Source organism: Gallus gallus, chromosome 1 (assembly GCF_016699485.2).
Source record: "Gallus gallus isolate bGalGal1 chromosome 1, bGalGal1.mat.broiler.GRCg7b, whole genome shotgun sequence".
NCBI classification, from domain to species: domain Eukaryota; kingdom Metazoa; phylum Chordata; class Aves; order Galliformes; family Phasianidae; genus Gallus; species Gallus gallus.
Window position 1 is genome coordinate 27,600,147 of NC_052532.1, and position 25,920 is coordinate 27,626,066.

The following is a 25,920-nucleotide window of genomic DNA, read 5'->3' on the forward strand; positions in this document are numbered from 1 at the left end:
CCATAAAAGCAGTAATAACAAACCATAAATTAGAATCTCCTGTTCCTTTCTGCTAACTGAGAATACTGTATACCCCAACCAGCCAACGATCTCAAGAATGTTTCAGGAAAAGCATGAAATTAGCTTGAAAATCATGTGATCAAATGCCCCCAAATTTGGCATTACTTGTTTATTTTTCAGGATACGTTGAAGAATGTGGGAAATTAAAACAAAACAAATAGACAACAAAATTGGAATGAGAGGAATGGATTTTTTTTTTTATTAAAGCTAAGGTTCTTCCTCGTTTCCTACAAACTAGATTCTACATCACAGAACAAATATGTTATTTTTCCAGATAGAACTGCTTGTATTATTAATGCTGTAAATGGAAGGAGGTGTGAATGGGCAATTGTCTGTTTATTATATTAGTTGATCTGCAAAGTGCCTGTGTATCATAGGTTTTCTTTCTCTTGACTTGGCTAATTTTTCTTAGTATCAATTATAAAACTAATAATCTTGATCAATGGCAGAAAGGACTGTTGAGCTTCATCTCCTTATCTGCTGTATAAGACTTATGCAGGATGGCCTCAATCACATGTAAGTAATCCTGAATTTACTCTAGTGAAACACACAATCATCCACATAGTGTGTTTCTGTCTGGGTGAATTGGTGAATTATTACTTAGTGATCCTTCTTGCCAAAATTAGGTTTGACTAGATGGAACAAATGAGTAGAAGAAAGGTATCTAGAAATTAAGGCATATTTTTTACACTCTTCATTCATTTAAAATATTCTTAAATATTTTTAGCAGTTTACTTATGTGCTACATTCCTTGAATGTTTGTTTTAATTAGTGGTGGGGTTTTTTTTTGTTTGTCTTTCTTAACCTCTGGTGAGTAAAGAGAAGGTAAAGAACAGTGGCCGAATGATTTCATCTGAAGTATTTAGTTTACCAGCTGGATGGATAGCAAGAAATGAATTAACAAATGAACCAGTCTTAAATTCAGTTAAGATTGCTAAAAGATTAAGAAAACATTAGATTATCCTTTTGCTGGATCTCAAGGAAATAGCCAAAGCCCCCTAGATGATCGAAGTCTTTGAAGCCTAACATAAATGTACTCTAAAAACTTCTTTGCTATGCTGACAGGCTAAAAGCGCTTTTAAAGATGTAAAAATTATACCATTAATTATATCCTGTGGTGTTCAGGTCTTGAGCACAGAAAACAAGGAAAACCTGTCACTATATAATGGCTACATATTCTCTCTCTGCCTCTGGCTGTTCTCCTTTTCTAGAAAGACTATGCGCTTTTGGATATTCTCAGTTAGGGCAGAATTTTTTTAAGCTGTTATCTAGACTTTCTTCTCACTGATGGTGACACTCTTTTTAATTTTATGTAGGCTAAAATCTGCATGAGAATGTTTTTCAGTTTCAGAAATACTTGGTCCAAGCCAGCAATGCTCACAGTGATGGTGGCAACTCTTGTAAAATGCCTTTGCAGGCCAATGACATTCTTTAGGCAAGGTGATATCTTCATGCTATGTGTTTCTCCGCCTTTTCTCTGTTTAAAGGAAATATAGATTATCCAAGTAATGTAATATGTGAAAGGAAATGGCTCTGTTTTAAAATTAAAAACAAAACAAAAAAAAAACAAACAAAATGGAATCCTATTGTCAGAAAGTATAGTACAGTTCATTGTGACTTCTGATCAACAAATTTAGTTACAAATATTCTGAAAAGAGAGCTTGAAATCCCATCATTATCCTTTCAGTCCATGGCAGGAGTTTTTTTTTACCTGCTGGCTGCTTGCTCATGTGAAAGCAAGCCCATTTTACATTTAAAAGCACTTCAGTTTTTGCTTGGATAAAGTTTCTCTTGCAGTTGGCAAAGTCAGAATGACCTCAAGGCTTTACAAATAAATATGTTTGTTATGTTTTCATTATACTAAATATGGAAATTTGTAAGCATAAAAGTTATCTTTTTAAAAAATAAAACACAGAATACCCCCAAAATGGAAAAAAAGAACAACAAAAGCAATCACAGTTTTAAAAATTACTCTTATCTGGTATACCAACTTTATCATTTCATGTAGCAATCAGAAGTTATTTTAATCTCTATTTTGAGATTTGAAACTTACAAAGCACGGTTATCCAAGTCTAAATTATTCTCCTTCCCGTCCTGTTGTCAAAGATGAGATTGTCTTTTTGAGGCAGCTGAGATTCTTTAGGCTCATATGGCCTACCAAAAATGCTTTCTAAATATATCACTATCTTAAAAAATGTATTACAAGTAATGGTTAGAGTACATTATGCAGTGTCTGCACTGACATGGCTATGCTATCCGAGCAACTGAGCTCACTCATTAAAAACAACTTTAGGCATCCCTGTGATGCACTGACAGTAGAAAATAACTTGCAAAACATCCACAATATGGGTTTTGTCTATGCCCATTAAGTGTGTATGAAAAAATGTAGACTGAATGTCTGAAGGTTGCATTATTAAACTCCTTAGTTATTAGTATGTTTTTCAGTGAGGATATGCACCACAGATTTCTCTGGATGTTCAAGTTTTGACAGCATGAACTGTCTTAGTACATCTGCTAACTTCATGAATTCATGTTTATGAGGTGCTTTTTTGATGCAGTAACAGTGGAGACAAGAATGTTAAACAAGTAGTTCTGTGAACTTAATATCAAGGAAAGTAGGTGTATTTGATGTTATTTAGGCAGTTAAAAGTATGAATTAGCAAATAATTGTTGGCCTTGTTTAAGAAGGCATTTCAGTGCTGAAGTGCATGAATAAGAGAACAGTCTCTGGTTTAATTCCAGATGGAAACCTACATTTCGCTATTTGGCTCTGAACTTTCTAAGCTACCAGTGTAGCTATGGAAGATCTACCCTGTGTACAGGCCTACAGAGGAAAGCCTTCAGCATTCATGCAAAACTGTGAATGGACACAAACATGGTCCTGCATCTGCTGTCAGGGAGCAGCAAGAGCAGGGCAGCTCCACGATGCACATGAGCCAAGGGGACCATATGCTCTCACCCTGGGGTGCAAACTTGGGGGCAGAGCTGGTGTTGGGGTGCATGGACAGCTCACGTACAGCACATGTTGAGCCAGGCCCGGGGCCACCTCAGGAGTCCTGTCAGCAGATAAAGGTGATGGGACCACAGACAGGGCTGTAGACAAGGCTATACAGCATGGGTCTGAAGTACCTTCATTTGACAAGGCTGGGATCATCTGCATGTAGCATCACTGCAGGGACTCATGGTTCCAGACCACCAAAATGGGGCTGCTGTGCCATGGGCCAAGAGTCTAGGGGAAGCAGGCAGGAATGTGAAGGCCCCTGGGTGTTCTCAGGCCTCAAGTATTTGTCTACAAAAGAAACAAAACCAACATTGCACCACTCACAGTTTGGTGACTGTTTGTTTGGTGTACAATGAGAAACTGATGCTGTGTTCCTTTTTCTTCACAGAATGTAAATAATGTTTTGTTTTTTTTTTTAAGAATTATAATTAAAGTAGCAAATATTTTTGGCTTAAGAATCTACTAATGGCTCTGAGGTTTTTATTAATATAGGGTTTACTAGTACCTGGTACCTTATCTTTGTCTTTTGAATGCAAACCGAGTTTTTAAGAGCAGTTGAAAAACACTGTAAATTAAAGCAGACTTTTTAACCGTGCAGGATTTTGAAAAAAAGGTATTCATTAATGAGCCCTTCTGGCATCTCTGTTTATATACATAGATTAGATGGATTTAAGAATTTGCTTGAGTAGAATCTAATCCTCAGCTCCAGTGATGGGTCATGAGTTATTTCTTCTAATCTTTCTTCAAAAAGAAGCCCAAATAACACAAGGGAGTTGTTGTTTTTAAAACTGGAAGTGTAAATTACTGTTCAGTTTGTTCAGGCCCAAACATGTATGACAGAGATTTTAAATAATGCTGATCACTTTGTCTGAGGATGTTTTTCCTCTAAAATTGGCAGGATAAGTAGACAAACTGTAAAGCCTCTTTCAAAATGATAGGAATGTTATAAAGATCCATTTCTCTGCTTGAATTTTTTTAATACTTTTGGAGTATTGTATTAAGATTGAAAATCATACAAGGACCATATAATCATATAAGACAAAATCATACAATTAGGGGTTGCAGAGGATTATCTAAGGCTTAACTGGGAGAAAGTTGCCACTCTTTTCCCTGCATTTGGTAGTAATGAAAAATCCCTGGCATTAGTGTCATTGCTTAAATCTCTGCACCTCTGGAAGTGGTGATCTTTCAAATTATGCATTTCCAAATCTTACATCCAAAACCATTTTTCTGTCTCTTGTATCTGAAAACATTAGTTTTGGAGATTATCAATGCACTTTTATTACCATACAGTTAAAATCTTACTGATAATGAACAAACAAGGTCATAGGAGAACAAGTTGGTATCATGACTGCTTTGCTTTCTTACAGTTTTTTTTGTTAGGTCACGGTTCCACTAACATACCACTTAATGCACATTTTCCCCACTAAATATATAGACCTCAAAGAAAAAAAAAAATCTTTAGTTCAGATTGTTTCCTCAGCTCAGAATTGCTTCAATGTCAAACAGCAGCTAGAAAAGAAACCCTAAGATACAGGTGTCTGAACCATACTTTTTCCTTATGGATCTGCCTTGATTTTTCTACTTTGTAGTCTGCTTTCTTTCACTGCTGCTTTTCTAGTCTGTAAGAAGCGTGACACCGAAGTCTCCTAGTTTCTGAGACCATATTTATTTATTTTTGAGCATACGGATTGGAGCAGTGCTTCTTTCACACAGTAACACAGTGTGAGCACATCAGCAGGATTCCGCAGTTTGCTGTGCTTATGTAATGTTATGTGTTTAAATTAATAAAAAGACTGCTCTGCAGAGTTTATATACTCAATTTTAGGATAACGATACATTGAAGCACAGAAACATTACTTCAGTAAGAGATAGCCCGTTCCCAGATCAGATAACGTGGTAGCTGGCTAATTTTCCGTGAATAGGTCTGCTTTGATTTACTGTCATTAAAATAGAGAAAAGAAAGTACAGTGGGTGTTGCTCACTGAGGGGTATGTGCTCTGTTATGTTGCTTGTACCTTTCAAGATAACAAGGTAGAGGTTAATTTCCTGGTAATTGTTTAACCTCGCTATGACTATATTAGTTCTAACACTTGATAGTATTACGATGTTTGATAATTGGTGCATTACTCTTGTAGTATGTGGAAAAATACTTCTTGATGCCTTTGATTTAGAAATAGCTTTTCATGAGAACTTAGTGTAGTATGAACAATTTTCAAACTTTTCAGAGAAATGAAACAGCAGCAATCCTAATAGATGCAGTTAGCAAGACTAGTTTCTTCTTTAATGATGTGGAGGTTTACAGTTTAGTGACCTACCAAACTGGCTCCCATCCAGGCCTCCTGCTTTACAGTTGCTGCCGGACAGTTTGCCTGGCAGCATCCTTAATGGACCCGTAGGGAATTTAGACTTACAGCCTCAGTGTAGAATGCTGAAGAGGAGGTCCAACAGTGGTTCAGGTAGACAAAAAATGGAGAGAAGAAAGGATCTTGTGTGACAGAAGTATGAAACTTTTTTTTTTTCTTTTCCCACAGAAACAGCTCCTTGGTAGTTTTGCTTTCACTTGCCTTAAATATATTAAATAAACCTTCAAAGTTCCCACTCTGAAGGTAAGGGAATAAACTTCTGTTGATTTTATTATCATAAATCATAACTATATTTTTACTTCCACACTTCCACCCCCCCCCCCCCCCAGTACAAGTTTTCATTTAATGAAATTGTATTGGATGAAAAGAACGTTTGAAAGTAAAATGAATTAATTGTGAGGATACAAAAAAATGTCTAAATGAAATAAGCAAGGGAATTTCTTCTGATAAGGGATGTCCTTGATTCTGTTTGTCAGTCTTTCAAGCAAACTGCTATCTAATAAAGGTTTTGTATGAGCTTACCCAGTAAATTAAATAGTCCCTGCAAGGTTCAATGTCTTTCAACTTTTTCTGTGGTGTCTTAAGTCATTTCTTAGATATAAATCAAAACACAAATCAATTCTTTATATATGAAGAGGTAATACTTTCGAACAGCTGAAATCTAAAGTTAAGTTTGTTTTTTTTTTTTCCTAAATCTCTTGTAGATACAAATCTCAATTTATTTTCTTCAAGAGGTATGCTCTCTTTTTTTTTTTTTTTTTTCCAGATTTACTCAGTAAAAGGTTTTTCTGAGTTGCAAGTCACAATTAAGAGCAGACATTGTTTAGAGGTCATTTACTAAGAACATTAGTTCTTTCTGCATGACATTGCATCAATCAATTAAACTAAAATTGCAACCCCTTTTTTTTATTGTGGCATTTTAACCCTGCATTACAGTGTTGCAAAAGCAGGTCTTCTGTATTGCATTATTATTATTATTTTTACTATTATTTTCAAATGAGGTGTGTATCCTCTATTTCAACACTGCATTGCCTAAGGGGCTGCAGTTGTGCGAGTTGCAGGAGGTTAGACTAGATTAGGTTAGTACCTCTATGTCATTTTGAAAATGTGTTAATGCTGTTGTAGGTCAGTCACCCATTTCCATGCAGAAATAGCTTAAGACAATGAGTGATGTTATCTTATATGCAATGCTGCTAAAACATGCCTGTACTACTGCAAAGGTCTTGGATCTGAAAATGGACTGCTTTCATTTGTCATGTAATTGGCAGCAAAATGTCTGTACTCCATGCATACCCTGCAATTATTGCAGGGTCTACATACCCATTGATATATACCTTTCTTGGGTCCTAGTTTTCCTTCTGGGGAAGCCCAGACATATAACTAGGAAACAATCTGAAATGTGTTCTGAAATGTGATCTGAAATGTGTTACCTAATTCAGTAACAAAACATATCTGTACTAGAGGTAAATCTACTTGGCTAAAGTATCTTTTTGGAGAATTTATATGAAGGGTAGCTTTCACTGACATACTGTGAAATCAGTTATAAAAATAGCCACATTGCTATTTAGTTTTTATGACTTAATAACCAAAATAAATAAACAGATATCCAACTGTTGTTATAAAGGTAGACTGTGTCCTATACTATTTTTATATTCTTATTATCATGGAGAAGAATTCTTTATTCTTTTTGTAGGAAAAGCATAGAAAAATTCTATGCTTGGTAGTCCAAGACAGCCTGAAGAATTTAAAAATGATAATAAAAGATGATTCAAAGAAGTCGTGATACAATAAATGCATTTTATTTTCCTGGCTTTGTCTAGGGGAGGCTCTGAGCAACCTTATCAAACTGTGAAGTTGACAATGATTTAGGCAGGATGATCTCCACAGGACCCTACCATTGAACGTTATTCTATGATTCACTGCCAGTACATATAGATAAAAGGAAAAAAAAAATCTCTTTTATTTCTACTTACACAATGTTTGTTTTAATGATGTAAGTAAAATATTTATCACATGCTTAATTTAATGTTATAAATGCCTATAATAAAAGTGTGCAATTCAAGAAAACTTTGCAGGAAATGAAGCTAGCACAAGTGAGACTTAATAGCTTCTAGGAAGGGTTTTTCTCATGTTTTTCCTTAATCAAAATGTGACAGCTGTAAACTGAGGTCACCTTTTGTTTCTGTAATTGGCTAGGCATTTTATTAATAGAATACATTATAGAAGCAAGTAGATTGTTTTCTCACAAGAATTTCATACATGATTTATTTCCTTCATCAGATGCTTCTTCTCATTTAGCTGTTCTATAGCGTAAAATAGATGTATACATCATTTGCAGTTCTAAAATTTATTGCTTGAATCACGACACTGGTATATGACATAGTGCATCTTATTTTGTAGTATAAATTGCTGTGACAGAATAGAACAGTAGTGATGGGTTTAGCTTATGAGCAGGGTAGTAATTTGATGTTACTTATTGCTGAAAAGTAATTTCTGTTATAATTCCTAGATTCTGAGTCTAAATCTCTTCTTCTATGCTGAAAATTCCTTCTGTATTAGAAAAACAAGTTATTTGAATAACCGTTTTTGTAACTAGAACAGAAAGTCAAAGATTTTGCCTTTTGGTAGGTGCAGGTAGCAGCCAACATGAATTATAAGAATATGTACATTTAAAATAATAAAATATGTAATTTTGAATATTATGAGGTTGTTACAAATAATGAAAATGGAATAATGAAGATGTTAATCTTCCAGAAGTAACAGATCTAAATTATGACTTTTTTTTTAAGAAAAATAACAGACCATTTCCTACTGTAAAACTTTCTCAGAACTAAGTGACACGTCTGGTATTCCCCAGTAAATGTTACAGACTCCATTAAAATTGCCTTATTGCTGTTGATTTTGTACAGATGGTACTCAGATACTGTTGGAGTAATATACTGGATGAGGTCAGATTAATGAAACTGGTGTCCTTTTTAGTATGCCAGCATACTAAACTAAAATCTTGTTGTAAAGCTTGGGCCATTTAGAAATGCTGTTGTTGAAGAGGGGACAGATTTCATGTCAAACCATTTGAATGATGTAATAGCATGGAAGGCTGAGGAACTTCTGAAAAAGAAAGTGAATAGGCTATCTAATGAAATACAAAATTCATCAGTAAGAGATGAAGAGAAGTAGTAAACAGTATTACCCTAAGAATTCTGTAGTGAATTCATTAAACTTACTGTGACCGTATAGTCATGTAGAACATTGAGTATATGGAGAGATTTTCTAGAGAAGAAAGGGTTCAAAAATTGCAACTGTTTTGTTTCGTCAATTGATGAATAAAAATGTTCTCAGGAGAAGTATAAAAAATAATGATTAGTACTAGGAAAGCAATTGAATTGTGCTTATTACTGTTTCTGGAAACACATGAGTAAAGATACCTTCATGAAATTCTAAAGCCAGAAAATTATAAACACATTAGAGTTTAATTTTTTCCTCCTTTTCACAGTATACATACTTAATTTGTGGAACAGAGGGCATCACTATGCTGACAAGAATTACTCAGGTATAAAATAATGTCTCTTTGCTTGTTCCTTCCTTTCCAGGACAGTTGGACTTAGAGGTCTTTTCCAACCTTAACGTGTCTCTGATTCTATGAAATCATTTTAAGTAAAGGTATCCTGACAACATAAAGTAGGGAGCCTTTAGAGGACATGTTTGTGCAGTTCCCTGGTCAAACTGAAGCTGCAAGATGATGGGACAAGAGGGAATGGCCTCAAGTTGCACCAGGGGAAGTTCAGGTTGGATTTTAGGAAAAACTTATTCTCCGAAAGAGTGGTCAGGTGCTGTAATGAGTTGTCCACGGAGGTGGTGGTTGAGTCACTGTCCCTGAATGTGGAATGTGTTCAAGAAACTTTTAGATGTTGTGCTGAGGGCCATGGTTTCGTGGGGAAATATTGGTGGTAAATGGACGGTTGGACTGGATGATATTGGAGGTCTTTTCCTACCTTGGTGATTCTATGATTATATGATCTGACTCTGTAAGTGCTTTATATGCATAGAGAGAAGTACTAAAAACATATTCGATATGGCATGAATGCCAATCATCAGAAGCAAGGATAAATTCAACGTATATTAGTTGGTCAGTAGGGGGATGTTTCATCAGTGCTTCTGCTGTATAATATATGCACTGTGTAGTGGTGTAAGATTTAGAAAATGTTTGAATGATTTTTTTTTTAACAGTGATTTAAAATAAAATGAAATCTTTACCCATTAATTTACTTTGTTGTTCAAAAGATAATACTGGTTTCATAATAAGAATAGTGTCTGTGTAGTGTTTCAATGACAAAGTATCCATTTTCTGAATATAAATAAGACACATGCTAAATGCACATAGTGATGATTGAGACCATTCATAGAAACAAGCAAATATTCTCACTTTTCAGTGGCATTTTGGTAATGATAGTACTGTCATTTTTTGCAGTACGGTTCTCCTTAACCTCTGTTGAGTTATGCTGCAATTGCTAGTCACTAGATCTGAACAACAAAGAAAAATTTAGAATTTAGGGAGATTTATGAAATTTTGGTGGACTCGAACAGTCAAGGATAAGATCTCCCTCTGGTTTCAGTTTATTTTGATGCCAAGTCTGAAACAGTTTCATGAAATTTCTTACTTTGTGGATCTCATTTTTTTTAATGCAACTCTTATTTTAATTTGTCTGTGTTGTTTAGCTTGCACATTGGTACCTAAACTCTATTCATACCTTTTTGTAGTTACTTTTTACTGAAGTAATTTCCAAAAGCTAATTACATTTCTGTGGCATTCTTTTCAGGGCTATTGAAAGTAAGACTTGTGTGGAGCATTCCATTTTAGATTAGTAATTAAAGCAGTTCATTTTACAATTATTGTTGTTAGCCGTGTTACTAACCTTTTTAAACTCTCTAATCTGGAATAAAATATCACCATCCTCTAGTGTAATTACAGTTTATTAATTTCTAATACTGGCATTTTTTTTCTTGCTTGCTTTGTGTCCTTTGCTTTTACAAAATATTTTTGTGATGGTATGATAGTGGCTTCACAGCATCTCAACTGACTGTAAATGTAAGAATCACTTACGATGCAATGTTAATATTGATTCTAGCATTGCATGTGAAATAATATTAAATTACTTGTGAGGTTTTGAGACTAGGGCTGGAAAAACAGTTTTAGAATCTTTTGAACACTGAATATTGTGGTGGTTGCTTTCTGCTCTGAAGGTGGTAGGACAAATGTTCCAAAAACCACAGCACTCTGGAGCTGAGTTTATAGGCACTTACAGTCTTAAATATGTGCTGCATTTTATGCTTGAATCTAGTCATAAAATCAATCATTGCAAGACCAGAAACATTTGAATTAACGAAGCAATGATAACCTAAATACTGATTTTTGTTGTGTTTGTTGCTTTTAGGGTGAGAATTAACCTTATAATTTCTGCCATTTGTAATACTTGCTGGTTATTGTAAGTAATAACTATATATGCTAGTGGACATATGTGTTTATAATTTTTTATATGTAATACGTAGTCTAGAGATTGTGAATGACCCATTGTGCTAAGAAATTTATGGAAACTTTCTTTTAAAATAAAAGGCAGAAAGCAAGGGTGTATAAGCTAATCAGTGGCTCATAAAAATTGTTCGGGAGAATTGGTCGCTAACATGTTGAGACAATTAGAAAATGAGTTTTCTAGTACACAGAATTTGAATGAGCAGTAGAAAATATGAATCATTTTCTCCTTTCAATTATATAATGTTGGTTGTGTTGTGCACAAGGGAAAAATATCCATGTACTCTACAGGGCAGTCATTCATGCTGAGTGGATATGAGCAGTCATTCGGAGCACAATTGATTTTGCAGTATCCTGGGCTGAGTTGGACACTTGTGAATTCATTGCACTATATGCTATTAAAATTTATACTTCACAATAAAGTGGCTGTTTTAATAGGAAAATATTTTAAAAGTAAAGCTTGATTATCTTCACTGCAGAAGAGGATGTTTTACCAGTATTTACAAATAAATTGAAATCTGAAATCTTAATAAAGGTAAAACAAATAGAATAAAGTATTGGCCAGTACTAAATATGTTGTTGCACCATGTCTAAACAAATTGTTTAAGAACTTTGGTATTTCCTCCCCATGCAAAGGTCTTTTTTATACATAACATTTTGGAGTTAATAACAGTCTCAAACTTTCAGAGCATTACAAAAAAATAAATAAATAAGGAGCTGTGATGAGTTGTTAGCCATTGAAGTGAATGTGAAAATTGAAACAAGGGAAAGGTGTTAAGACAATAATATGGTTAACTGTATGATTAGTATCTAGTTACATTAAATAAAGTGCATTTGCTGGTCTGACTAGCGTGTATCAGGAAGAAGTTGAAGCTGCAAAGGGAGTGCAGATTTCCATTTCGCTTATACATCTGATACTTTAATATGGAATTCCAGTTGGGTTCTAGGCAGCTTACAAAGCAGGTAGACGATTTTGAACGAACATGAACTTTAATATTTAAAGTTCTTCCACTATTATCATCAGCATGACAAAAAAAAGGAATCATTGCTTCTGCTGGATGATTGACTTGTTGATGGAAAGAGCAAGGATTAGTGCAGACCTCTATGACTGAAGACTGTAAAGATATTTTAAATACAACTTGAGTCCTTGCATTTAGTGTTTCCCATTGATTGGGAGTTCTTGAGGGAAGCTATAATAGAAAATATCGGGGACAGATAGTAGACTTCCTAAACTGTGTTAAAGTTTGGTGAGTGGTTGGGTAAGAATGCTAAGATCACAAGCGTCAGTCAGAACACTGGAGAAAGAACTAGGCAACAAACTATCACTAAATCAGCTCTTTGTATGATAAGGATATCTGACTCAAATTGATGTAATTAATTATTGTTTGGAAAGAAATAGCACAATAATATCGGAACCAATAATCCTACCCTGTTCAATTACCATGCCCTGTGGTGATGATGTTGCAGTGAAAGCTTGTCTTGTATTATAAAGGAGAAAGTAAATGTGAAAATAGCACATAAATGCTTATAAAGAAATATTTTGGTATCAGAAGCAATTTTTTAAACTATGTAGAAAGGCACATTTGTATATGTGTATATATATAGTTATATATATATATCTAACTATATAATTATTGTGAGATTAATCTGGGAAATCCTCTGATTTTGTTCATGATAAATATCCCAAGGTTCAGCTTGTGGAGAGGCTGAACACATGTTCCCAATGGCCAGATGCCCATATTGTGCAGTATGCACATGTGGCCATCCAACACGCCAGCACAGACAGAAAGCAGTGTCTTTACCCGCAGCAGTGGAAGCACACTGAACATTAACAGCATGAATAATCTGTTCCCCCTTCTACAGCTGGTAAGAGGTTTGCTAGTGCTCACATCCAAAGCTACACACAACATGGTTCTTGAATGGCTAGTTTCAGACATTCATTTAGTCTGCCTTAGAGCTGTGCCGTAGGCCCCAGTATCCTACAGTTACTGGTACCCAGCCCTGTGAGTCCCCCAGCCCTGCAGTCCCTCTTGAGCAATTGGCACTGACACCTCTTGTCCCACAGAGGTTGCAGTTCAGCTTGATGTTCTCTACCAAATCATGCATGCATGCACACAGACTGGAAAGCTTACTTACACAAGGAATAGTTAGGACTAAAGTTTAATGAAACAGGACAGACTGCAGTGATCAGGTAGAACACTTGGCCAGACAAGCATACTGACCAGCCAGGGGCTTACAATTGAGTGGACTCTTCCCTTTTATGCTTTTTCCCCCGTGTTTTCCTTACTAATTTCTATCAAATCCACCTAGATTCTTTCCTCCTGTTTTTCCTATTACTACTTAAAACTTGCTATGCAATTACACAATCCCCAAATTATTTTTCCTCTATCTCCCAGATCAAATTTTTACTTTAGTTTGTGAAGTGTTTGGGAAAACTTTCCTTCCTTGGGTCAATGTGGTGGGTTTCATACCAGGAGCAATGGTTTAGTCATTCTTCAATGGTGCCAGGAGTACTCGTTTACTGTGTTCTGTTTTCACAGGTTAGTTTATTAGGGTTCCTCCACCAATCACTACTCCTGTGATCCGAAGCAATGCAGATCTTTGTGTTTAGTTTGCTTCGACTGACTGAATCAGGTAATCTAACAGAATGTAGCACCTATTTTAGGATGTGGGAAACAGAATTCTGACATAAAATTCACCAAAAATTTGAGAAAGTTGACGCCTCAGTTTAAAAGAAAAAATGTTTGTGAATCCTCTGTATATATGAAAAAAATAAAGGCTCTATAATTGCATATGGCTGTAAAAATTCTCTTTAGCATGTTGTTAACCACAATTAGAACTCATTGGCACATCATGAGGAGGTTTTGAATGTTACAGACTTCCGTAAGTTAAAAAACTGATCAGCTGAATTAATGAGAGAAGAGTGCATGGAAAGCTCTTAAACATGAAGATACATGAAGGTCCCCTGGGTGAGGAAGTTCCTGAGGTCCAGGAATGGAAATAGGGTCTGGTATGCAGTATCGCTCTGATCCTTTGCTCTGTGTTAGGCATCTTCTGTTCAACCTTATCTAAGACACAATATCAAGCTAAGCAAACTTGTGATTTAAAAAATTCTTTCATTGTACTCCTGCGTATATACCTGAATGCTAATTGATTGCATTATAATCGGAATTTCATGCATATGTAGCTTAGTGTTCCTCATTCCCGCTAGCCAGTGATAGCGCATCATTCTTAAGCTCTGCTTATTATCACTTTTCTCCTTTGTGACTGAATGTCTTGATTTCTGCTGCATTATCCATGCCCTTTTCTAATAATTTTCCACAGAGGATAGGTGGATTCTGTCTCTGTTTCATTTGTTTGTTTTTTATTCTTTCTTATTTCTTTTTTATTGCTTTTTTAACCTTGCTAATGTTGCTGAACTAAATGTTAGTACGGAAGGCAAAGAGTAAAACCGTTCCCCAGATAAGTGAAACTTTGAAATACCTAGCAGTACAAAAGGAAAGATTTCCAGACCATCAAAGTTTCATACTTTGTTTTAGAAGGAAGAAGGTAATTTGAATCTTTTTTTCATGTTGATGGATTTATTTTAAATCTTTTATATTCCAGAAAAAAAAAAAAAAAAAAAAAAAAAGCTTGTTATATCAGTTACTTGCATCTGGGTTGGAAGAAAAGAAAAAGCAGGAAACATTTATATATTTGGTTTCAGTCTGTTGCTCTACGTTTATGTAAAATTGTGCCGTTTGGACATTTAAAAGGAACATAAGAGTGAAAATGATAGCTATACATGTATAAGAAATTCCTAAGAATTTTGAAAAAAGCAGACTAAGTATCTTTAAAATAATGTAAGATCACATATTGAAACAAGATGGAGATATTTTACTGCATTATGAACACAGTTTTAAAATTTGGAGATTCAAAAAGTCTAACAACCTACTCAAGCTAGAGCTCCTCTTCAAGGCTGCAGCTATTCTGGAGCCTTTTGTATCATTTAAAAAGGAATAAGAGGATATTCCTGATCAAAACTTCTGAATCATTTCAGCTAAAATATTTCTGCTTTTCTGAGTAGTTTGCATCTCATATACTCTTTTTTTGGGAATGTAGTTCCTTGGCAAAATTACACAGGTTGGATGAAAGGTCATCTAGTTCAACCTCCTGCTCAGAACAGTCAACCATGAATCAGATCACATTGCTTATCGCTTTTCCCAGTTGGGTGCTGAAAAATCTCCAAAGCCAGAAATTCCAGAACTTCTCTAGGCAACTTATTCCCAAGATTATTTTCCTTATAATTAATTACTTTTCCTGTATCTAGTTGAGACCTCCCTTTCCTCCCTCTTTCAGTTCATGGTTGTTGTTGCTCGTTCTCCTGCTATGCAGCTCAGTAATATGCCTGACTCTGTCTTCTTAGATACAGGAAAAATGGTACTTCTTTCTTCCAATCCTTTTTTCTTATCTGCCAGACAAGCCCAGCACCCCCCTGAGCCTCTCCTCTCAGGGCAAGTGCTTCTGTCCCCAGCAGCTTGGTAGTGTCCTGTTGATCTTGTTCCAGTTGACCAGTGACTTTCCTGTATGGGAGGAGCAAAGAATTGAACATAGCATCGTAAACATGTGCTAACAAGTGATGAGTAAAGAGGAGAAACCATTTTCCTCAGCCTATTAGCTGCATTCATGTTAATACAATCCATTATACTGTCAGTGTACTATGTCACTACTAAGGATATTTCGCCAACTGTCATTAAGAGCCCCAGGTCTTTTTCAGCAGAGCTACTCCGCAGTGAGCCATTCTCAGCCTTATTCCGAGGTAGTCCGTAGTAGGTGAGAAATATGCATGTCTCCTTGCTTTCATGAGATCTTGTTGGCCTAGTTTTCCATCCTTTCTAGATCCCCCTAAATGGCAGCCCTGTCCACAGACATACCAACTGCGTCCTCCACTTTAGTGTTGTCACACTTGATAATGATTTTACCTCCTCCTCCAAGTCACTGATAAAGATGCTAAGCAGGATAAATCCCAGAATAGCACCCTTAGGAAGACTGCTTATATCTGTTCTCTACAGATCATTAACCACCACCCTTTGAGTATTGTATATTATTGCTCAAACAACCATGGATAGTACTGGGTATTTTAGCACCTTTCTATATGAATGTGGGATCCTTCCAAGCTAATAAGAGGTGGAGGAAGTGAAACTAAGCTAATGTTCCTTTCTGTCAGACTGATTATGTTCAAGTTCACTTGGACCCAAGGTAGTGAAAGCCTTGAAGTTCTTCATTACACTTTATGGACTTAGTAATTCAGATCTCCCCAAAGCGCAGCTGTGGGGCATCTTTATGTGTTCTGCTTTTACATACAGACACCCTAATCAGATTATTCAGTCTGCCTCACTTTGAAATTTTTACTTATTTTTCAGTTAGTGAGAACTTCCATTCTTGAAAGGAAATAATTTAGTTTTAATTGATGTTTTTCATTCTGTATTCTGTCTGTCTCTAGCTTCAGTGAGTATTTCCACTTATAACTTAAATATATTTATTAGTGTAACTTATACAATATTAAATCATTGCCTTCCATCTTTCCTCTTCTTAATTTTAGGGGTTTTGCTTTCTCTGTTCTCTCCTCTACTCCTTCTCTCACCATTTCTTTTTCTTTAAGCTTTTAGTCTGTTTGACAACTATTGGCTTTTTTTTTCTTTTTTCTTTTTTTTTTTTAGTGGAGTACATTTTCTTTGGGTATAACCTAGAACAAATTTGAATATATTCCAGTATCTTTTGTTATTGCCTTTAAAAGGATTTTTGAGTTAATCCTTTAGAATTAATTATTTTTAAGGTATTTTGAGGCTTTGTAAAAGCAACAGTAAGAATTGCTGTGACTGTGGTAATGTTTAGGAAATCACAAACCTTAATTAGTTATTAGTGGCATTATAATTGATACTGCTGAGTAGTTCCTGGACTTTGAGCTCTGTCCTTAATTAGAGGCAGTAATGTCTCCTTCCCACTGAGATTTCTTATTTTGCCTAATAACACAGGATTATCAGCTTTCAATTGTCTCTTGGATGAAATCTCCCAAATGACCATACCTGTTACAGCCGCCTTCCTCACTTAACCAGACTTTCCAAACATGCTTTTTATCATTGTTTGAGCCTTTATTTCTCTTGACTTGCTAATAGATACTTTTGTATTACTCGTTTTTCTTCACTTGCTAATAGATACTTTTGTATTACTCGTTTTTCACTTAGTACTGTAACATTTTTTTTACTTTGGTTTATTATTGCTCATAAGATATAGAAATTATAATATATCTCCTAAACATGATTGTCTCCTACAGATTTCAGAAGATTCTTGCAGTTTTTTTCTTTACTAAATATTTTTAACAAATCCAATCACGTACTCCTATTGTCTTGTCCATCTTTCCCATTCTTGTTAATTCTTGTCTTGCTTTGTTCCAGACATCTAGATATGTATATTTCATGGTGTCTTCAAGGTCACTTGTTTTCTTTAGCTGTTCCTTTGTCTCTTAATCTTTCTCCTGCTTTGTCAATACTGACACTTCCAAATTTGTCCAAAATTTGCTTTCAGTTACTGATTCATATCTTGCTACCATTAATTCTAGTGATACCAGGATGGGCTGTTAGACACGTGTCTCCAATCCTCTTCAACAGTCTTTTCCTATACTTTTCCTCTGCCCTACTTTTCTCCATCATCATTAAAACTACATGTAGAAGCTCCTCCATTTATTCGTTGTTCTCATATTTATTTATTTGTTGCTGTTGCCAACTTGATCCTTTAGCAATTTCGTCCTGTTTGGCCTCACTCTTCCGTCTTCTTTCTGGTTTGTTCTAAAATACTTCAGTCATCCTCTGCTACCATTTATTTTTTTTACCATTGACCTACCTATCATTGAGTATCTACAGCTTCTGATTTTTCATCATTTTCATTTCTGAATTTTTTTTTTTTGTGGTGATTGTGTCTGCTTGATTTGTTAGCAATGTATGATGAGATTTGTAGTCTACATTTATTTGTTATATATTTTTTTTCTATCCTAGACTTTCTTTCATTTTCTGAATATTTATGATATGGTTTCCACACTCTTAATTATTATAAGATGGCAGGAAAGTCATCTCATTATATATGGAACATTTGAATGCAAGGGTATTATCAAGGAGAATTTACATTCTTATATACATCCAGTGCAGTGGAATATTAGTTTTGGAAAGGGAATAATAGAGTTTAGTGCCAGAATGTTAAACAAAAGGGGAGATGCTGATAGTGGGAGAATGATGTTGCATGACATACAAAGACAGGGAACTTTCACATTTAAGATAATTGAGGCAAAAATACATTTTCAGATGAAGGAGACAAAAGGAGGAGGAATGAAAGCTAAAGCCTAAGAAATTTTGTAGGAAGATAATTGATTGTTAGTGTTGAATAGCAGAAGCAGGCTCTTGCAAACTTTTAAGTGAGGAGAAATTTGAATCTGAGGGAAATCTGAATTTTCCGTGGTATCTTGCAATAAATTCAAAACAATATATTATACAGCATATGAATTTTGTTTGTATCTGAATGCAAAGAACATTCCTGTGCTGCTGTTCACAATTATAGACTGCCCAATATTTCTTTGGTGGATATTTAATTATTTAATTATGAAACAGATGTTCTCCACTACGTTTTCAATTTAAAGTATTTTAAATAAATAATATCCTTCCTTTCCCAATTTGTTGTAATTAAAAATCTATGTAATATTTTCAATTAAATGAATGATGTACATTGCTTTTATATTGTCTTCAGTAGAGCTTTGCTTTAGCATAATGTGTTTACTTGTATATGCTCAGAAACTGTTATATGATTTCGAAAGTGTGGATGAATAATATTATTTTCTTTCTGCTTTATCTTTCTAATAAAGCAGACAGCATACAAACTAGAAATAACTTAAAATTATTCTCACACGAGTGGACATCCTACATTTTAATCAACTTTTTGATAACCAAGAGAGAGATTGAGCTTTAGTTAATATAATGTTAAAGGTGAAGAGTTAACTGTTGAAAAAAATTTCAGTGTTGCAGGGCTGCAAAAATTTCAGTGTTGCTTGAGATATGTTAAAATTTGACCAAACTCTCCTCTGTTTTTTTTTGTCAGGCTCTGTATGGTGTTTGTAGCAAAGATTGTGTGTCGTTTATCTAGTTCATTGAAAGAAGCACTTTACTTGAGCTACACTTCAAATTTACAATCAAATCCACAGAAGAATTAAGCTTTAGTATTTTCTTTTTTTCACATAATTCTGCAAGAATCATAGCAAATAATATAGGGAAAGACACATTTTGTAGGAAACTGGGAAAAATATGAAGCATTAATGAAATAATTAAAAAAGAAGACTGCATGCCCAGGCTAATGTGATTTTTTTTATAGGACCCAACAGTAAGTTAATGCTAAATGAATGGAAAAAATTAGAAAGAGGTGAGAAAGAGATTGATGTTCCTGGAAAGTCTGAAAAGAAAGTAATTTTGAATTGGATCTCTAACACAGTGATTTGGACATGATAATGTGAATATGCATATGTTGTTATGGTGGAGAGTGCTATTTTAAAGTTTTAATGAAGACTTTGGAAGTCATCACATTTTATCCTACCTTGAGTATTGAAATCCTCTTAGAGTCATAGAACCATAGAATATACCAAATTGGAAGTGACCCGTAAAGATCATCTTATATGGTTTTAGAAGAAATAGAATTGAGATGGTGGTGTTCATTTATTATGTTACTTCAGGTAAACTTGTGCAAGCATGTATGTTTTTAAGTCTAGCTGAAATTCATGGTTGAGATACAAACAAAACATCATAAATGTTAAGAGCAAGAGTCACATTATGTATATATTCTTAAAAAATCTGACAAGAATGTGCCCTCAAATTTTATACCCAACAGCCACTTCAGGGAATGTGAGTTGTGTTCACATGCTAAAATACAAGTAGTTAGGTTAGCTTGAAAAGCAGCATTCATTTTTTCACTGTTTTGTGTTGTTCATACTGTTGCATACCTCAGTTTGGTCATGGCTCACTTTTTTATTTATTTTATTTTTTTATTAGAGATAGTCTTATGTATCCTTGAAGGTATACTGAAGTTGCATTAAAAAGATGAATAAGGTCGTTTCTGTGCTGTTGTGATATCATTGGAAACCACATTTATTGAGTGTAGGTTCATTTTTGTGTCTTGATTTTTTTCCTTGTTCTTCTGTTAGTAGAAGAGAATATTACTGACTGCATTACAGGCCCTTCTTTCAGGTAATCTTAGGTGATGGAGAGTGAAATGAGTATGTTTCTGTAGGAATCTTCAGTACTGAAGAGATCAATTCTGAATATCTTGTAATGAACATGAATCTGTTCAGGTTTGATTTCCTTCTCTGTGTGAACCTGAGAGCTGTCTCTCCAACAACCAACAGTTTTGTCTGATCAAATCCAGTCTCAAGTTGATACATTAAGCCAAATATTATGGAATATCATTATTGAATTGCTCATGGGAAATCTGAGTGTAAATCTGCATGGCATATAGAGATAAAAGTTGGGTTGAACGGTTAGAAAGGAATGAACCAGTATAGTTGATAAAAATAATTTAGAGATTAGCATTGTGTCACGTGTGGACATTTTGAAGCAGGAGCTATAGCCTTCCCTCACCCTTGATTTAGCACTGAGATATGAAAGTCTCTCTCTTATATATGTAGCTGCCCTCAGCATTTCTGTCTTCTCTTAAGCTCTAGTGGGAACACACAATGAGTCCTGTATCAGAGTAGTGCATAGAACCCAATAATCTGTATATCCTGGTATCTTTAATGGGTAATTCTTAGAAGGAAAAGTGGGATTCTTTACTGTGGCTCTAGTAAGGTATTTCAGTACAGATGTATTTTTCCATATGCTTTCATTCATTTATCTGTTTCAGTGGAGAATTCCTGCTTCAGGAAATAGTGTTAGATGATCATGGTGTTACAGGACTATATGCTTTGGGTGGGAGAGAACCAGTGAATTCAACCTGTGGGGTGAAAGTCCAAATTTCCAAATTCCCATATACCATGAGATGGTATATTTTGTAGAAATATGAATATAAATGGTCTTGGATCAAGAAACTACACTTATAATAAATATTTTGTTCTTTTAGCCATTTATTCTAAATTTCTCCTTGCACCTGAATACATACAGCATGTAGGTTTGTAATTCCCACAAGCATTATGGCTATTTGGAGCACATGAAATTGTAATCAGCACAAATGAGGAACAATAGCTACATAAGGATAAGGCAGATGGAGTAGTTTTCCACTCTTCTAAACTGTAATGTTAAAAAGAACATCCGCTATTTTAGGATCAGGAATAGGCCATCTGCCCAAATTGCCTACCCTTTCAGCTTTACCTTACTCCCACATTACTATCATTGTTTTCATCTGAGTGTCATTATACTTTTATGCTTTATACAAGATACTTCATGTCATTAGCTGATTCTTTTTGTACAGCAGGTTTTTCTTTAAGAATTCCAGGTCTTTCTTTAATATTTATGTTTTTATATTCAAATATTTTGCTCCCAAATATGATTTTTGCTTGATAGTTTCTCTGTGAAGTCAGACAACATCTGCCCTTACTTGCAGTGTTGGAAATGTATTTCAGACTAAAACAATAGTAGCAGTAAATGAGAAAAGGACTAATGGTGCTTGTAAGGTACAGGAGGCAGCAAGGCAAGGAAAAGGACTTTGGGCAAAAAGGGTGTAAAGACAATTGAAGCTGAAGAAAAAAACACAACTAAACAACAACAACAAAAAAACACAGCAGACCAAACCAAACCTGAGCAAGTGAAATGTAAACAGCTTTTTTTTCTTTTTTTCTTTTTTTTCTTTTTTCTTTTTTTTAGCAACAACAGGATTTTTATAACTTTCATCTTCCTCTCAAAGGAAGAATGACTTAGCAAAAGATTCAGTTGCTTAGAAGGCTATTGGTTTACAGAGCACTACTTCAATGTCTTTGTGGGTTGAGAATTAGAAAGAATTAAACATTTTTTTCCAAAGGAACTTTTTAAAATCTGAAATGGTTAGTTCAGTGAATATCAAATGTTCTACAAGAATGTCAACATTTCATATCTGCATTTCATATCATGATTTATTATTAATTCATGTTATGTAAATACCTGCACAGTCATAGTCATTTGGCAAATGAAAATAGAAATTTTCTTCCTTAATGCCTAAAGAAATCATATAAAACCATTTTAATGTTTGAAGAACATAAGGTTATTTTTTTCCAAGAGGATTCACCTCCTTTAGAATTTTTATTGAATGGGTCAATTATCAGTTTCAAAGGACAGATCTCACAAGATAAGATATGGCCATGTGCTTTAATAATCCAGTTATTCATATCTCACCACATTTTAGTCATAACTGAAGTGGAATTATGTATATAAATGAGTAATTGCAATTATTTTGTTTTAAACCAAACTTCTGGAACTGTTAAATAGATAATTTAGGTATTTTTTTCATTTCACAAACTTTGACATCTTGGTTGGATTTTGATCTCAGTAGCTTCAATTGTGTTCGCAGAATATTTTTACTGTTTTCATTATCCTTCTTGTTTTGTGACTACTATTGTAGCATTGTATTCTCACCAGTATCTCTTTAGTCTTTTCCCTAGGACACTGATTCAGGTTGTTTTCCAGTGGTATTAAGCTGGAATCTATCCAAATTACACATTTTGTAAGTCAACCAACTAATCTACAAAACGAATTAGTTGGTAAGGTCAACCCATATTCCACAGAAATTAATATTTTTCCTACTTAGCAGTTAATTTCATCATCTTTCCACTGTTGATCATGGAACCCCAAAGTATTCTAAAGAAATCGCTTGTTTATTTTTTTCTGTCATTCCCCCTTCAGTTTTATCCAAGATGTCTTTTGATAAGCTGTGTTATGATGAAGTAACATGACCTTCAGTAAACCAGTATTTTTTAACTCAATATATGTTTCTAGTTATCTAGTTTGCAACCTCTACAAGAACAGTATGTGGTAGCTGATCTTTTTCCAAGCATGAGGTGAATTGTTAATCTTGGTTTATCTTTAGAGGTTTATGCTCAAAGTTTATTCTCTTTGTTTTGTTTAACCGTACCCTTAGAAATGTCTCCTGTGGTTTTCTTACTGATTGCACACTTTCTGCTATGTAAAGTCTCTTATCAAGAATCTGATTTTACTCTATTCAGTGCATTTTTCTCCTCTGTTCTTCTGAAATTGTTTAGTAAATAACTTATTTTCTACATTATAGAGGCACTTTTTCTGAAACATCTCCTCTGGCTTCCGGTAACAAATACTAATTAATAATTGTTGATCCTTACGTCTCTTCTGTGACTAACCAGCAAAAGATTGAGGAAAGAATCTCCATTTATTCTTTAGGTTATCTTGAGGTCAGTGGTTAAGGTTACATAAACAGAGTGCATTTTATTAGTGAATTTTGGAAATGTATTTTTTTATTAAGAGGGAAATTGGCATCTTTTATCTATCTTTAGCTACCATTTGAAGTTACAGTCTCACATCATTGTAGCTAGAACAGAAACTTAAATGTACATATATATCATCTTGTCTGTGTTAACTGATGGAATACTGGAATTGATATTTGTAAGCGTTTTACCAAGAAGTAAATGGTTAATCTTTTCATGAATAGAGCATTGCTATTTTCACTCCAGTAGCTGACAGAGAAAGGTAAGGCAACTGAGTCCAAACACTGAATTAATGTCTTATGCTTTGAGTATTGCTTAGCCAGACATTTCAAACACTGAACTTGCCTTCTCCTTTCTTTTGTTTCAGAGAGTTTTGCTGTCAAATGCCAGGATAAAATTAATCCATTTCTTTGCTGCTATTTTATGGTGTGAAAATTCTCAAATTATATGAGCTACTGAAAATTCTGTGATCTTCTAACCTATTGTAGAGACACTTTTGACCCTGTTCTTTTGGACATTTTCCTAGTATTCCTTGAAGTAGCACTTTTAAATGATACTGTGAGGACACACTTGCATAAATAAAGAATATTACTCAATTTAATAGTGATTACTGGAGATGTGTCTTTATGGTTGTTTGGTTACCAACGTTGTTTTTTTTTTTTTTTTTTTCCTACTAAAAACAAAATCTCAACTTAATCTTTCAGAGATGGAGAAAGGAAGGTGTTAAGTCATAAAATGACTTCCTCAAAGTCCTGTGAATGGAGGATTGCAAAGTTATTTAATGAAATGCAAATGTATTTTTCTTTGTGAGAAATAAATTAAATTGTTTACATTTGAGCAATTAGCAATAGAATCATCAATTTCTTCTCAAAATGTAAGGTATATTTTCATTTGATAGGAAGATAAATTACGGAGTGATTCAAATACTTGTGAGATATACTTAGTTACTCAGCAGTTTAGTACAAAAATTCTATAAGCTAATGCAATTCATCTTGAAACAAAAGCTTTTAATGAGATATTTAATTAAAGTAGATATAATCAGGGCTTATTTGGGGGACGGAGGTGGGGGGAAGGATTTTCATGCTTGTGTTCATGTTTGATAAAACTGTGCTGAGCTGTTTTTGCCTGAAAGAGATTCTTGTTTCTAAGCTGTCCTAAGTGTAAGTTTAACATCTAGCTTGATTCAAAAGGTAGGAATACAAGATATACCCAGTTGTTCTTGTTAACACGTACAGTATCTGCGCGGTGATGGCCCAGATGTGTGTACCTTTTTTTTGATAAATTGCAGCACTCAATTAGCTCTGTCTATGGTGCTGAAATCAGCCATGCTCTTTCAGCATCTTTACCTGATACCTTTCAGCGTTCCTCTGTGCATGACAGTGATTCATCATGTTGTTAGTTTTCTTTTTTTTCGTTGAAGCATATAAGCCTATTAATATCCTATTTTTGCTAGTTTAGAATTAGCACCAGGTTGTTTCTTTCTACCTTTAAAAACTTTAAAAATTACCTTTGCATAATGTTATTATCCTAAAACTTAATTAGAAAAAAAAGACATTTTTAACACAAATGCATGTTATTAAATAGCAGTAGGAAAAAATGAAATGATTTTTCCATGTTATGTTTACATGCCAATAATACTTTGAAATTAGGTAAAAAACTATAAATACATGGAAAAAGAGAATTTCTATGTACAAAAGGTAGTTCTGCTTCTGTCTACAAAAATGCTGTGAGTGATTCCACAGAAATTTTTACTTCAGTCAAGTCTAAAAAAATAAAATGTATGTCATTGTAGAATTTTAAATATGTAAAATCTGTGAATTACTTAAAAGTAATGTTTGCCACTCCTATTTTTACTTCTTATACAAGCTATCTATGCATTCAGTTAATATTTAATTCCCTAGTTACAAAATTCAGTGATAATTTTTTTTCTTCATTCTTCCTGTTTGTATTTGTAGTCATCAAATGAAATAACATAAAATTTTGTTATCAATTTCTTTATCTTGAGTCACCATATCTTCGGCCATCTTAATGGTCAAATGTCTTTTCTCTAGCGGACTTGGTAGCAGTCATTCTGCAAGAGTCGCTATTGGCTTGTGTTCAAAATTCTGATCAACAGGATTTTGAGCACATTTGCTGCTTATGGGCCCAGTCTTGCTCTCATGAGAATTTTAACTTTGATATGAGTAGAGTCAGGTATTCATTGTTCTCATTTCATTTCATTTATTTCATTTCTACTAGTAATGTTTCTGTCAGTCATTTATTGCTTGTTAGATTGTGAAAGCTGGGGTGGTTTATAAAGTAGTCAGTTGTTGTTATTGCTGAAGAGAAGTGTGCGGTTTCTACAAAGAAATCCTTAATATCATCTAAGCTGTTCAAACTAGATGAGTTCAGTGTATCACAGCCTTAAGTTTAGACATTACTAATAACTGAATTTCCCTTTTGATTGAAGACAAAATATTGGATTTATATGTTCTGAGTCTAAAAATGCATTTATTTTTCAGTCTTCTGGGAAAATACCAAAGTAGCTCAGAGCTAT

The 25,920-nt window shown here is 34.4% G+C and overlaps 1 protein-coding gene across 15 annotated transcripts in view; it reads left to right on the forward strand.

The window, feature by feature from the left end:
• IMMP2L (inner mitochondrial membrane peptidase subunit 2) overlaps positions 1-25,920 on the forward strand; it is a 449,807-nt gene that overhangs the window by 160,172 nt on the left and 263,715 nt on the right. Inside the window, exon 4 of one of the 15 annotated variants that reach the window (XM_040693655.2) lies at positions 23,752-23,980. The exons of 13 other annotated variants lie outside the window; for them this stretch is intronic. In XM_040693655.2, coding sequence (XP_040549589.1) covers positions 23,752-23,779 — 28 coding nt within the window. In that variant the 3' untranslated portion in view covers positions 23,780-23,980. Of the gene's footprint in view, positions 1-5,595; positions 5,949-23,751; positions 23,981-25,920 lie in introns of those variants that run through there. One more of the 15 variants, XM_040693395.2, reaches the window with a different exon arrangement.